The sequence below is a fragment of the Balaenoptera borealis genome (assembly GCF_965194805.1).
Source record: "Balaenoptera borealis genome assembly, chromosome: 5".
In the NCBI taxonomy this organism is placed as follows: Eukaryota; Metazoa; Chordata; class Mammalia; order Artiodactyla; family Balaenopteridae; genus Balaenoptera; species Balaenoptera borealis.
The window spans coordinates 143420695-143436865 of NC_138862.1; the positions used below are offsets into that span (position 1 = coordinate 143420695).

The 16171-nt window shown below is 44.0% G+C and overlaps 1 protein-coding gene across 1 annotated transcript in view; it reads left to right on the plus strand.

Moving 5' to 3' along the window:
* Nucleotides 1-16171, plus strand: part of LOC309629104 (uncharacterized protein) — a 30934-nt gene that overhangs the window by 3433 nt on the left and 11330 nt on the right. Inside the window, exon 2 of the mRNA XM_082392840.1 lies at nt 6422-7492. Coding sequence (XP_082248966.1) covers nt 7429-7492 — 64 coding nt within the window. The 5' untranslated portion in view covers nt 6422-7428. The remainder of the gene's footprint in view (nt 1-6421; nt 7493-16171) is intronic.

Consider the following 16171-nt stretch of genomic DNA (forward strand, 5'->3'; position numbering starts at 1 on the left):
CAAAAGGAAAACGAGGAGAACAAAGCAGGAGGAAGTGAGAGAGATCCTCACAGTCAGTCTGGAGAGCACAGAACCAGCCACCCAGCAAGCCACCCAGCCAGCCACCGAACCAGCCATCAAACCACCCAGCCAGCCACAGAACCAGCCACCCAGCCAGCCACAGAACCAGCCACAGAACCACCCACCAATCTAGCCACCCAGCTAGCCACAGAACCAGCCACCAATCTAGCCACCCAGCCAGCCACAGAACCAGCCACCAAACCAGCCAGCCAGCCACGGAACCAGCCACAGAACCACCCACCAATCTAGCCACCCAGACAGCCAGAGAACTAGCCACCAAACCAGCCAGCCAGCCACGGAACCGGCCACCCAGCCAGCCACGGAACCGGCCACTAAGCCAGCCGCCAAATCAGCCAGCCACAGAACTGGCCACCCACTCAGCCACAGAACCAGCTACTGCCAGCTCCGCAGCCCTTCTTTTCTTCCTTCTGGCAGCAGGTTTCTGCTTTTTTCTTTCTTTCTTTCTTTCTTTCTTTTTTCAATCCCCATGGGAAGATTTCTAGTCATTTAATAGCTGAATTCAATAGAAAAATAATGTTTATTCACTTCACAGCCAATTTGGCCAGAACACGTCTCTATTCCATGAAATAACGCACTGATACATTTACGATTCAGAATTGCAGGCACATTCCTTGTGTCCGGTGGTGTGTCAGGCTGGATGAAATTAAATATTACTTTCCTTTTTCTTTGCTGTGGATTCACTCGAGTTGCCCTCATTAGGTGGCACTGGTGCTCTTGGGAGAAATGCCAGCCTTCGGAGTAAAGACCTGGCCAACCCAACCTCATAAAGCTGCAGCAGACCCAAACCAAGATGGGGGGTGCAGGAACAGTAGGTGGACCCCTCTCACACACACGCGTGCACACACACACAATCTGGCTTCCTTTCTGCCACCTTCCTGAATCCGCTCACTCAAACCCGCTCACTAATCATCAAAGCCAACAGCATCTCCTAGCAGCCCATCTTCAGGCCTCCAGAGCCTTCCATGCTCTAACCCTCCTTCCAGAACTTCCCTTCCCTCTCAGCTCAGGTTTGACCCCCACCCCAAAGGCAGCCTTTCACCCTCTGAATGTCTCCGAGCTCCAGTTTTCTCACCTTCTCTCTCATGTGACAATCTCATCTCGTCTGCTTTCTGATGACCTCGACGTCACTCACCTGGCATCTCTCACAAACATCAGCTCTCAATTTCCAGCTTCCCTCAGAAAATGGTTACCTGGATATCCCACAGCATAGCAAACTGTATTTTTTAAAGTTGAACTCATGCACTCAGTGTGCCTGTGTGGCATCCGTAAACCATGTCCAGCTGCAGGAGAACGACAGAGATAAAAGACAAAGTGCATCCTGCCGGGGACCAAATCGGCCTGACACCATGTGCATTTGTCCCCTGAAGGGAAACAGTCGCGTAACTGCCCTGCCGCACTCCGCTCCAGAAGGAAGCACAGGCAGAGAGCGTGGGCTTGGAACCAGGTGAGCTGGGACCTGGGCAGGTCACGTAGCCTCCCTCCCCACGTGTGCCTGTCTACGTGCTGGAAATAAAAACACCCGCCTTGTTCCTCTCCTGCGTTCTTAACCCAGAAATAGGAAAGGGTTAAAATTGAATTAAAAGAGGAAGAGAAAAGTACACCTGAAACTAACACAACATTGTAAATCAACTATACTCCAATAAAAAAAAATTTTTTTTGATGTAAAAAATTAAAGAGGAAGAGAAAAGAAAATGAGTTAAATAGAGGGCAGGGTAGAAACACTGGATCAGTGGAGATTGAGGGATTTTTCCCAAAGTTATTAATCCTGGTGAGATTTATGTCAGATATTTCACAGGTGCTTCTGTTTAAGCGACCACCCCACCTTCCTATCTCTAGCAGGACTCACGAGAAACTGTAACAGCGGCTGCTTTCCAGGGAGGGGATCTGGGTATTATAAGTTAGAACTGGGAAGAAAACTTCTTACCATCCACCTATAGCCCTGTGTGAATCTTAACCATATGCAATTACTATATTTTCAAAAAATAAAAGCTGCCAACCAAACAACACAAAATTCTCTCTCCAGCGAACAGTTGCAGGGGGGCGGGGTGCGGGGGGAGTTAGGCTAACCATCTTCACCCAAAGTACACGTTGTCTTTCGATAAATAAACCCAAATGAGCTCATAAAGATGCATGGAAACACCTGGTACATCCTCTTCACCCACAAGACGGAGCCCAGATGCCGTGCAAACCTCATTTTTTTGTGGTTAATTTTTATTTAACATTGGAGTATAGTTGATTTACCATGTTGTGTTAGTTTCAGGTGGTTTGGGGTTTTTTGTTTGTTTGTTTGTTTGGGGGTTTTTTTTTTTTTGCAAACCTCATTTCTGACCGACTGTAGGATGCCAAGAGGTGGGTCCTGGCTCGGGCCCTGGAGGCTCCAGGCCACCGAGGGGTTAACTGAAGTCAGGTGAGAGGGTCAGATTCCAGCCTTGGCCCTGGCACTGACTGGCCTTCACCTTTCTGCAGCTCATTTTTCTCTTCTATAAAACGCCAAATGTAAAATAGATAGCTAGTGGGAAGCAGCCGCATAGCACAGGGAGATCAGCTCGGTGCTTTGTGTCCACCTAGAGGGGTGGGATAGGGAGGGTGGGAGGGAGGGAGGTGCAAGAGGGAAGAGATATGGGAACATATGTATATGTATAACTGATTCACTTTGTTATAAAGCAGAAACTAACACACCATTGTAAAACAATTATACTTCAATAAAGATGTTTTAAAAAAAAAAACATCTATAGACCTGGAAAAAACAAAAAACAAAAAACGTGACTTGTAATGTTGCTCGGATGCTGTGATCTGTGGTCCTATGTGGGCACAGAGTTAATTAGACTCACATTCCCCTGCCTGCCCCGGCAGATACAGCCTCTGCCCTCGCCCTCCCAGTGCCTGAAATGCTTACGAGGAGGGTACCTTCCTTCTTGGCTTTTGGGGTTATTTCTTGAAATGCCTGCCAGCCCCCGCCAAGATTAGACGATGTGTTTTCCAAAGGGTGTTTACAGCCAGAGGGGCTAGACAGGAAAATGATTTGGGGTAGTTCATCGACAAACGCTTATTGTAAAAGTTATGTGTTTCGTTTTATTATGTTATTTGTGTTTATGTTTGTGTATTTTATGTATTCTGTTTACCATTATCATTCTCATGCCATGTAATGCTGGCTTTCCGTTTATGGTATAAGGTATTATGATCTTGGTAAAAAAAAAAAAAGAGAGCTAATAGCAAATAAATAATAGTATATGTGGCGTATTATTCAGGAGAGCCGTCACAGAGGTGGTTTAATAAACGACTGGAATTTGAGGAACACTAGCGGCTGAATTGTGTCCTCCCAAAATTCGTGTGTTAAAGTCCTAACCCCGATGGGACCTCATTTGGAAGTGGGGTCTTGCAGATGGGATTTCATAAAATAAGGTCATGCTGGAGCGGGGTGGGTCCCTACTCACTCCAGTGTGACTGGTATCCCCAGAAAAAGGGGAAATGTGGGCACAGACCCACACAGGGAGAGCCCCGTGTGAAGACTGGAGCAAGGGACCTAGGAGCGGCTGGGAGCCAGGCCTGGGGCGCATCCTTTCTCACCGCCTTCCGAGGGACCCCGGCCCTGCCAACACCTCCCCTCCAGAACGTGTGAGGCAGTGCACTTCTGTTTAAGCCACCGTGCTGTGTTAGGGCAGCCCCAGGAGAAGAGCCCAGGGGACGGAGCAGGAGGGTGTGAGGTCAGGATAACTCAGGGAAGCAGGGCCGTGTCTACGGGTGCGGGGCGTCCCCGGACGGCTGGGCCCGCTGCCAGCCTTCGGCAGCGTGGCCCCAGGCAGGGCATCTGTGTCCAGGACCAGAGGAAGCAGCTGGCTCACGGGTCTGACGAGTGATGCTTGCCGCCTGGGTTCGTTTGCTCTCCGGCCGGGGCACCTCCAGGAGGACTCCTCGCCACTGAAGAAGCGTTCTCGGGCTCTCCTTCCTGGTAGCTGGTGAGGGAGACCTGAACTGTGGTGCTTCAGAATCTTCTCTTGTACCTCTTTTTTTTTTTTAGATTCCACATATAAGCGTTATTATATGATATTTGTCTTTCTCCGTCTGGCTCACTTCACTTACTATGATCATCTCTTACAAATGAACTTACATACAAAACGGAAATAGACCCACAGACATAGAAAACAAGTTTATGGTTACCAAAGGGGAAGGGGGGAGGGATAAGTTAGGAGTTTGGGATTAACAGATACACACAACTGTATATAAAATAGATAACCAACAAGGATCTACTGCATAGCACAGGGAAGTCTACTCAACATTTTGTAATAACCTATAAGGGAAAAGAATTTGAAAAAGAATAGATATATATATATATACATATGTATGTATAACTGAATCACTTTGCTGTACTCCTGAAACTAACACAACATTGTAAATCAACTACAATTTAAAATTTTTTTGAATAATAGAATGTACATCAGATCTTTATACTTTTGCAAAAATTATTAGTTTTAAAGAAAATATTTTATACATGTTAATTTTTTGTCAAAAACGTAATAAAATAGTGTGACTCTTATTACTGCACACATATTCTTGAAAATGATGAATGCACAATTTCAAGGACCTTGGTAATGTATCTGGACTCCACAAATGTAGCTTGATTGTAGCTCAGCAAATGAAGAGAATAAGCCTCTAAAAATAAAGATGGCACTGTTGAAAGGAAGGAAGGAAAGAAGGGAGGGAGGGAGGGAGGGAAAGAAGGGAGGGAGAGAGGAGGGAAGGAAGGAAGAAAAAAAAAGAATCTTCTCTTGCCTCCCTGCTAACTCTACCAGGACCTCACATCAAGAACTATTAACTATTTGGGGCATTTCCTGGCGGTACAGTGGTTAGGATTCCTGCGATTTCACCACCAGGGCCCAGGTTCAACGCCTGATCAGGGAACTAAGATCCTGCAAGCTGTGCAGCAAAAGAAAAAAAAAACAAAGCCCACCAACTTTCTTTGCTGTACACCTGAGACTAACACAACATTGTGAATCAACTCTACTCCAATAAAAAAAAAATTTTTTTAAGCGTTTTAGCAGGCAAACCACAATCATCAGTGGACGTGAGGTTCGGTAACCTCTTTTTCCCAGAGGTCATTTTAGATGCCATGAACACCAGTACTCCCTTCCCCACTCTGAGATTCCGTCGACCTCCAGGGCAGGGCCTGGAGGCTCCCCTGTGCCAGGTGATGGAGAGAAGGTAGAAGGCAGAAGCTGGGCCGGGGCCCACACTGGCTGGGACTGTACAGCCATCTCTCTCTCTCTCTCTCTGCCTCAGTTTCCACATCTGTCATGAGCAGATGAGGTGCCTTTAGGCCTCAGGCTGTTGCTGTGAGGATCCACGGAGATTGTCTACATGGAAGGGCTTTGAAATTTGAAAAGCAGAAAGAGACCTTCCCCAAATATTTGTTGAGGACTTCCTAGGTGGATGACAGGGCAATACAGGAGCACTTGAACCCCTTTCCTTCTCGGAGCATTTACTTTATACACCTGTGTAGAGTGTGTATATATAGAGCAACCACCAAATGACAATGCTGAGCAAAGTTAACTTGAATTAAATAAAAACCCAGAGTGCTCAGACAAGGGAGGAGTTGCTGCCGGCTAGAGGGTCAGGGAAGGCTTCCTGGCCCTTGAGACGTGGAAGGAATGGAAAAGAGTCTATTCCATGGAGAGAGACAGCTATGAACAAAGATGCAGGGCTGGGTGAGGCCAGCTGGAGCCAGAACCCCAAGAATCCCAGGTTCACAGGAATGGGGAACCAGCAGGAGGGTTCTGTCCACAACAGGCTGGGAGATGGTTGGAGCGTAGGCAACATGACCTGCAGGCGGTGGAACCCGCTGGAAACCACCAGAGACGTCAGTCCAGAGATGGCAGGGCCTGAGCTCAGAGATGCTGAGATGCAGGGGACCACAGGGGACCACAGGGGCCCAGGAGAGCCTCTGGAGGATGACAGGACTGGCTGCAGGTGAAATCCCGGAACAGTGTGCCTGGTGACAACGTGAACTGGGTAGAGGGCTGCCATGATGGTCCTTAGAACGCCCAGGGAAGCAGAGGAACGTAATACTTGTTCATCAGTGACTGAGAGCTTTGCGGGCTTTAGTCTATCCAGTGTTCACAAACCTTTAGGAGCTGAGGGCTGTTTTCGCCCCTGGTTTATAGGTGACAAAAATGAGGCTCAAAAAGTTTCATTAACTTGCCCAGCATCCTACAGCTGGGAGTTGTGGAACTGGAATTCAAACCCAGGCCTTCCAACCCCAAAGCCTATAAAGTTGATTCAAAGATGTATTTAATAACAATTTAATGTAAAGTACTCTTGAATTCTTTTTTTTTTTCATTTACAGTATTTCAAACTTTTTAAACCTACCATAAAAATGCACACACAGATCGTGGACGTTGATTTTGATGAATTTTGACAATTGCATCCATCTGTATAACCACCACCCAAAACAAGATGTAAAACATTTCCTTGATCCCAGAACATTCCTTTAAGCCTCTTTCCTGTCAGTTCCTCTCCCGACCCCCAGGGAACACATTCTGATTTCTATCTCTGCGGTTCGCCTGCTGTCAATTCCCTACGATCGGAGTGTGTCATCTGCTGTGTCTGGCTTCTCTCACTCAGCACGTTTTGCGAGATTCGTCCACGTTATTGAGAGTATTAATAATTCAAAGCACTTTTTAACTCTGATCCCCTGAGGGGCAGGTGAGTACTGTGTTGGTAAGACTTTTTTAGAGCATCAGCGGGCTGTCTCTCTTGGCTTTCTGAGAAGCTAACCTTCATCCTACTCCGCGTGCCTGGGAGGAAACTAGCATCGGCTGCAGAAGGAAATCCAGGAGAGAGCTCCAGGTAACCACCGCCTTTCCTCCGTCATGATGGTTGAATTAACTTTGCAACTCAGTGGCTCTCAAACCACATTTTGGACGATAGCTTGTTGTCATTGTTGTTGTTTTTTCCAGCGCAATAACTTTTATCCAACAGCACCCTAAATAAATATGTTGAAATCGGTGATATTTTGACCTCCAGGCAGGCAAAAACACATCAGCCGTTTAACCAACATGACAGTGTCTCGTCAAAGAAGACCGTATGGCACAGCTTTGAATTGTTCACCACGTTTGCACGAACCCCGTTTACCGGGCGAGTAAACCCGGGCAGGAAGATGCAGAGCAACACGTCCTATGACTCTCGGCTCTTGTTACCACTGCGCGATTCCCACATCTCCAAGAACCCGTGTGCTCAGCCTTTGTTTCTCCCTAATGATGTTTATCTGTATATTCCTTGAAGGGCACCTTGAGAGCAAAGTAATTGCGAGCCCAAAGGTTGAAAACTTAGTGAACAAAACATGAAGCAAGAATGACGAACTTACAAGGCATGATTCCCTCCCAGCCTTCTTCCCTCAACCCCTCTTGCTCCTTTGGTGAGTTCAGAAAAGACCTTTGTTACCTTACATTCTATGTCCAAACTAGATTTATATACCTTCATGTGTTGTTTATTACTTGTATGTACTTATTTTCATTGTACAATTGACAGAGTTTTTCTACCTGTGAAAACGGTTGAAGTATCTCGGATTAGGAGAAAATACATCATGATTTTTTTTTTCCCCACTAAAATTGATGAGAAAAAATTTCTCATGAATGACTTTTCCCTTAGTAGCAAAATTTCAGGAGCTGATTAGGTAGTTCAGCAGGGAGGGGTGGGTGTAGATTTATGAATTTCCAAACTGGGATTCTGCAGTATGATGATGACCTTGAAATGTCTAAATCCCTTTACACTCCTGGGGTCTGTCTGTGGGTGGAGACTCTCATAAAAGCAATGCAGGCGGAAAGGGCAGATAGAAGAACAGCTGGCTCCTTGGCCCACCCGGAGGTGGGAAAGAAAGGAGGAGAGGGAAAAAAAGATAAAATTCACAAAAATGTCAACTGTTACCGACAGGTGATCTTGGCCTCCTCAATCAATAGAAATTGACAAGAGGCCAGACAAGAAATCCAGGCAAGGCTTTATTGGGGCCCCTGCTGCAGCAGAGGGGAGCGAGAACAAGTAGCAGGTTCCCTTGCTCACTTGCCCCCTGAGTGGGGGGCGAGCTGGTGAGGGTAGGGGTGCGTCCAGGGGTCAGGTCGGAGGGGTGGCTTAGGTGGTCTGCCCGCCCCTTAGGCGGTGCTGTGTGCAGGGGGCATGCGCAGTGCCCTGCTTTTGCTCCCGGCTCTTCAGAAGTGGCAGTTGGGTTTTTGGTCTTTTTGTATCTTCTTGTCCATAATTTGCCCCCACTGTGCATGCACGCAGCTATTTTTAGTCCTTTACGGTTTCTTTGTATCTTGTTGCTGGAGGAGATGTTTGTCCAGGTGCAAGCCCTGCAGCAAAGGGGCCCAGGTCCCAGGTCCCAGCCTGTCTCAAAACCGGGCATTGGCTCCATCGAAGAAAACCAGGCCAGGCCCAAAGGAGGGAGGCCCTGGCGGCTAGCTCCCCGGAATCGTCCTCAGATGCCACTGCCGAGGCCCGTGGCCTGCGGGAGCCTGTCTTGCAGGGCCAGAGGTGCTGCCCCAGGCCCAAGATCTTTGGTCACAGCGGCACAGATCTCAGAGGACATTCCCCCAGGACCTGGAGAGAAGGACCTCACCCTAAGGACCCCACCTGCAGGGCAAGCCCCCAACACCCTAGGCGGGCACTCACGATGTGCCCTTTCTCAGCCCCTAATCCACAATCAGTGCCCCAGGACAGCGCCCCTGCAGGTAACCGCAGGCTCTGAGCACACAATTGCAGGGCAGAGGGGGTGTCCAAGGAGAGTGCGAGGTGTGAGCAGCAAAGCCCAGCTCCAGGAGGCTGCAGGAAGAGCGACCCAGGTCCTAAGCAACAGAGACATCGGGGGACGGGGTGCGTGTGTGTGTGTGTGTGTGTGTGTGTGTGCACGCGTGGGCGTGTTCCCGGGGAGGGTAAATTAAAAGTGACCTAGGAAACATCCATTATTTGTTGGGTCTTCATTTTAAACAATCTGTTAAAAAAAAAAATTCTTAGTAAGGGAAATGTAATGATTTTAAGGAATTGCTCATTGTCTCTAGTGTGATAATAGTATGATGGTTATGTTTTTTTAAAAGAATCCTTAGAGATACATCCTGAAACATTTGTGGATGAAATGATATAGTATCTGGGATTTGCTTCAAAGCGATGGCTTGGCAGGGAGTCGAAAGGAGAACAGATAAAACACCAGGGGCTGTGTGTTCACACACTGTTAAACCCAGGCAATGGGAACATGAGAGTTCTGATACTGTCTGGTCCACTTTTGAATGTGTTTGAGGTTTCCCATAATATGATGTAAGGAAAGGTGGGAAAGAGGGTGGTGGAAGGGAAGGGGACCCAGAGGCGGAAGAGATTTCATGAGGGCCGGGGAAGAGAAGGAAGACCACACACACACACGCACACACACACACACACACACACACCCAGAAGGTATTTAGGATTCATTCACTACCAGTTTCTAAGAAGGAATTTAAAGACTCTACTAATAATAATCTGCAGAGTTCCTTGGGAAATGTTTCGGTTTTGAAACCTCAATCAACGTTGCAGCCCTGGAACAACTTACTGCTAATTCTGGTTAACATGAGGATATGTTCACCACAACTCAGTCACTCAGGCTCCAAAGGGTGCTTTCATTTATTTTAAATTTTATTGAAGTAGAGTTGATTTACAATGTTGTCTTAATTTCTGCTGTCCAGCAAAGTGACTCAGTTATACACATATATATTCTTTTTCATATTCTTTTCCATTATGGTTTATCATAGGGTATTGAATATAGTTCCCTGTGCTGTACAGTAGGACCTTGTTGTTTTTCCATTCCGTATATAAAAGCTTACATCTGCTAACCACAGCCTCGCACTCCATCCCTCTACCAACCCTCACCCCCTTGACAACCACAAGTCTGTTCTCTATGTCTGTGAGTCTGTTTTTCTTACATAGACATGTTGATTTGTATCATATTTTAGATTCCACATATAAGCAATATCATATGATTTTTGTCTTTCTCTGTCTGACTTCACTTAGTATGATAATCTCTAGGTCCTCCATCCCTGTTGCTGCAAATAGCATTATTTCATTCTTTTTTATGGCTGATATTCTTGTGTGTGTGTATTATATGTATATATATCAATCACATCGTCTTTATCCATTCACCTGTTGATGGACACTTAGGTTGCTTCTGTGTCCTGGCTATTGTAAATAGAGCTGCAATGAACATTGTGGTACATGACTCTTTTTGAATTATGGTTTTCTCAGGGTATATGCCCAGTAGTAGGATTGCTGGGTCATATGGTAGTTCTATTTTTAGTTTTTTAAGGAACCTCCATACTGTTCTCCACAGTGGCTGTATCAATTTACATTCCCACCAACAGTGCAAGACGGTTCCCTTTTCTCCACACCCTCTCCAACTCCCTAACAACATACACAAAAATAAACTCAAAATGGATTAAAGACCTAAATGTAAGGCCAGACACCGTCAAACTCTTAGAGGAAAACATAGGCAGAACACTCTATGACATAAATCACAGTAAGATCCTTTTTGACCCACCTCCTAGAGAAATGGAAATAAAAACAAAAATAAACAAATGGGGCCTAATGAAACTTAAAAGCTTTTGCACAGCAAAGGAAACCATAAACAAGACGAAAAGACAACCCTCAGAATGGGAGAAAATATTTGCAAATGAATCAACAAATCGGACAAAGGATTAATCTCCAAAATTTACAAGCAGCTCATGCAGCTCAATATCAAAAAAAACAAACAACCCAATCCAAAAGCGGGCAGAAGACCTAAATAGACATTTCTCCAAAGAAGATATACAGATTGCCAACAGACACATGAAAGAATGCTCAACATCATTAATCATTAGAGAAATGCAAATCAAAACCACAATGAGATATCATCTCACACCAGTCAGAATGGCCATCATCAAAAAATCTACAAACAATAAATGCTGGAGAGGGTGTGGAGAAAAGGGATCCCTTAACCTTTGACGTGAAGAGACAGGCACATGGCTTTGCCATCCATCTGTGGTAGGACCTCACCAACAATGACAGCCCCCAGGGACCGCGACCTCCAGGGGTGTGACAGCCTGTACGGGTTCAGCCCTCTGGGGATTTGAAATGCAGCCTGATTCTTAGGGCCTAGGCTGTGCACAGAAGAGAGAGTCGTCAGTGGGTTTGGGATGCAGACAAAGCATCCTGGCTGGCATGGGTTTAGGGTGCTTATTTACCCCTATGAGTTTATGAGCATTAAATGAGAATATTTAGCTTAAACATTTAGCCCAGCGTTGGGCCCCTGTTAAGTGCTGAGTAAATGAGGTCTACTGTTGTTGTTATTATTCATTGCTATTATTCCTAGCATTATTATTTCATGGGCATAACGAGTGAGCTGGCAATACTAGCACGGATTCCAGCCAGAATTTGACGTGGCCAAAATAAAACCAGACTCGCCGCCCAGTGAAGGAGGCTGAGCCCAACAGGACCTGAGAGTTGGCTCTCCAGCTGCGGCCAGCTCTGATGAGAAAGGGCTTCTAGACAAAGCTCCTTGAAACTGGTGCTTGCTGTGTCCCTAAGCATAGGGACAGCCCCCAAAGGTTGGTTGTGTTTTCTAAGTTGTGGATGGCCAGTCTGCAATATCCGTATCAGTCAGATTAGGTGTTTTTTCCGCTGGGGCCCCCAAAGGCAGGCCTGCTTCAGTCCTGATGAGGAATTCCAGATGAGTCGGTGGTCTTCATTTGACAAAGGGAGAGCTTGTTTCGAGGCCAGGCAAGTGAGTGTGAAACTTCCTGCCAGAGCACGGGGGTGGGGTAGGGCGGGAGGTGCCCATTTCTATAGGTTGGTCACCTGCTGCTGTTTTGTAACATATCAAGGAGTCAGAATCTGGTGATTTTACTTCACTGAAGAAGGCAAATCAGAGCAGATGCGCCGGGGGGTGGGGGGGGGGAGGAGCAGCTGAATCAAGAGAGAAAAACCCTCCTCAAATCTCAGGGTGGGCTCAAAGCCAGTGTGGACAGGGATGGCCGGGGACCTGCTGTAGAGCACAGGGAACTCTGCTCGTATGCTGTAATAACCTACGTGGGAAAAGAATTTGAAAAAGAATAGATGCATGTATATGTATAACTGGATCACTTTGCTGTACACCTGAAACTAACACAACATTGTAAATCAACTATACGCCAATATAAAATGAAAATTACATTTAAAAAGTTCCCCGTGAAGTAAGATCTATCACGTGCTCTCATTCTTATAAAACAAAATCTACATTTTCAATGTTTCGGCCTTTCTCTTTAGTCCAAGATATGTTGGAGCCCTGTAAGAAATTCTTTTATTCACAAAAGAATGCCCTTATAACTGTTAGAAACACTTTAATTTTATTAGTGATAACTGCTCTAAAACTTCTATACGGCTTCATGAATTCCGGCTTTGAAGCTGCAACTTCTGAAATCTTACTTTCTCTATTTAAACATCAGTTTCAAAAATAATCTTTTTCAACACTTAGAAGATCAGAGGACCTGTTTAAAGCCCTCTTTAAGACAGGAACATGATTCAGTGTCCATCCCCCTCTTCCACAGATGCCCCAAACTATAAAAGAAACATGTCAATCCCAATCTCCCAATCCATCCCACCCCCACCCCCACTTCCCCCCTTGGTGTCCATACGTTTGTTCTCTACATCTGTGTCTCTATTTCTGCTTTGCACACTGGTTCATCTGCACCATTTTTCTAGATTCCACATATATGCGTTAATATACGATATTTGTTTTTCTTTTTCTGACTTACTTCACTCTGTATGACAGTCTCTAAGTCCATCCACGTCTCTACGAATGACCCAATTTTGTTCCTTTTTATGGCTGAGTAATATTCCATTGTATATATGTACCACATCTTCTTTATCCGTTCGTCTTTCGATGGGCATTTAGGTTGCTTCCATGACCTTGCTATTGTAAATAGTGCTGCAATGAACATTGTGGTGCATGTGTCTTTTTTGAATTATGGTTTTCTCTGGATATATGCCCAGTAGTGGGATTGCTGAGTCATATGGTAATTCTATTTTTAGTATTTTAAGGAACCTCCATACTGTTCTCTATAGTGGCTGTATCAATTTACATTCCCACCAACAGTGCAAGAGGGTTCCCGTTTCTCCACACCCTCTCCAGCATTTGTTGTTTGTAGATTTTCTGATGATGCCCATTCTAACCAGTGATACCTCATTGTAGTTTTGATTTTCATTTCTCTAATAATTAGTGATGTTGAGCAGCTTTTCATGTGTCTCTTGGCCATCTGTATGTCTTCTTTGGAGAAATGTCTAATTAGGTCTTCTGCCCATTTTTTGATTGGGTTGTTTGGTTTTTTAATATTGAGCTGCATGAGCTGTTACTTTGGAGATTAATCCTTTGTCCGTTGATTCATTTGCAAATATGTTCTCCCATTCTGAGGGCTGTCTTTCGTCTTGCTTATAGTTTCCTTTGCTGTGCAAAAGCTTTTAAGTTTCATTAGGTCCCATTTGTTTATTTTTGTTTTTATTTCCATTACTCTAGGAGGTGGGTCAAAAAAGATCTTGCTGTGATTTATGGCAAAGAGTGTTCTTCCTATGTTTTCCTCTAAGAGTTTTATAGTGTCCAGTCTTACATTTAGGTCTTTAATCCATTTTGAGTTTATTTTTGTGTATGGTGTTAGGGAGTGTTCTAATTTCATTCTTTTACAAGTAGCTGTCCAGTTTTCCCAGCACCACTTACTGAAGAGACTGTCTTTTCTCCATTGTATATCCTTGCCTCCTTTGTCATAGATTAGTTGACCATACGTGCATGGGTTTATCTCTGGGCTTTCTATCCTGTTTCATTGATCTATATTTCTGTTTTTGTGCCAGTACCATACTGTCTTGGTGACTGTAGCTTTGTAGCATAGTCAGAAGTCGGGGAGTCTGATTCCTCCAGCTCCGTTTTTTTCCCTCAAGATTGCTTTGGCTATTTGGGGTCTTTTGTGTCTCCATACAAATTTTAAGATTTTTTTTGTTCTAGTTCTGTAAAAAATACCATTGGTAATTTGATAGGGATCGCATTGAATCTGTAGATTGCTTTGGGTGGTATAGTCATTTTCACAATATTGATTCTCCCAATCCAAGAACATGGTATATCTCTCCATCTGTTTGTGTCATCTTTGATTTCTTTCATCAGTGTCTTATAGTTTTCTGAGGACAGGTCTTTTACCTCCTTAGGTAGGTTTATTCCTAGATATTTTATTCTTTTTGTTACAATGGTGAATGGGATTGTTTCCTTAATTTCTCTTTCTGATCTTTCACTGTTAGTGTATAGGAATGCAAGAGATTTCTGTGCATTAATTTTGTATCCTACAACCATACCAAATTCATTGATTAGCTCTAGTAGTTTTCTGGTGGCATATTTAGGATTTTCTATGTATAGTATCATGTCATCTGGAAACAGTGACAGTTTTACTTCTTCTTTTCCAATTTGTATTCCTTTTATTTCTTTTTCTTCTCTGATTGCCATGGCTAGGACTTCCAAAACTATGTTGAATAATAGTGGCGATAGTGGACATCCTTGTCTTGTTCCTGATCTTAGAGGAAATGCTTTCAGTTCTTACCATTGAGAATGATATTTGCTGTGGGTTTGTTGTATATGGCCTTTATTATGTTGAGGTAGGTTCCCTCTATGCCTACTTTCTGGAGAGTTTTTATCGTAAATGGGTGTTGAATTTTGTCAAAAGCTTTTTCTGCATCTACTGAGATGATCATATGGTTTTTATTCTTCAGTTTGTTAATATGATGTATCACATCGAATGATTGCATATATTGAAGAATCCTTGCATCCCAGGGATAAATCCCACTTGATCATGGTGTATGATCCTTTTAATATGTCGTTGGATTCTGTTTGCTAGCATTTTGTTGAGGATTTTTGCATCTATATTCATCAGTGATATTGGTCTGTAATTTTCTTTTTCTGTAGTATCTTTGTCTGGTTTTGGTATCAGGGTGATGGTGGCCTCGTAGAATGAGTCTGGGAGTGTTCCTTCCTCTGCAATTTGTTGGAAGAGTTTGAGAAGGATGGATGTTAGCTCTTCTCTAAATGTTTGATAGAATTCACCTGTGAAGCCATCTGGTCCTGGACTTTTGTTTGTTGGAAGATTTTTAATCACAGTTTCAATTTCATTACTTGTGATTGGTCTGTTCATATTTTCTATTTCTTCCTGGTTCAGTCTTGGAAGGTTATACCTTTCTACAAATTTGTCCATTTCTTCCAGGTTGTCCATTTTATTGGCATAGAGTTGCTTGTAGTAGTCTCTTATGATGCTTTGTATTTCTGCAGTGTCCATTGTAACTTCTCCTTTTTCATTTCTAATTTTATTGATTAGAGTCCTCTCCCTCTTTTTCTTGATGAGTCTGGCTAATGGTTTTAAATTTGATTTATCTTCTCAAGGAACCAGCTTTTAGTTTTATTGATCTTTGCTATTGTTTTCTTTGTTTCTATTTCATTTATTTCTGCTCTGGTCTTTATGATTTCTTTCCTTCTACTAGCTTTGGGTTTTGTTTGTTCTTCTTTCTCTAGTTCCTTTAGGTGTAAGGTTAGATTGTTTATCTGAGATTTTTCTTGTTTCTCGAGGTAGGCTTGTATTGCTATAAACTTCCCTCTTAGAACTGCTTTTGCTGCATCCCATAGGTTTTTGGATCGTCATGTTTTCGTTGTCATTTGTCTCTAGGTTTTTTTTGATTTCTTTGATTTCTTCAGTGATCTCTTGGTTATTTTTTAATGCATTGTTTAGCCTCCATGTGTTTGTGGGTTTTTTCCCTGTAATTGATTTCTAATCTCATAGCGTTTTGGTCAGAAAACATGCTTGATATGATTTTAATTTTCTTAAATTTACCAGGGTTTGATCTGTGACCCAAGATGTGATCTATCCTGGAGAATGTTCCGTTTGCACTTGAGAAGAAAGTGTAATCTGCTGTTTTTGGATGGAATGTCCTATAAATATCAATTAAATCTATCTGGTCTATTGTGTCATTTAAGGCTTCTGTTTACTTATTAATTTTCTGTCTGGATGCTCTGTCCATTGGTGTAAGTGAGGTGTTAAAGTCC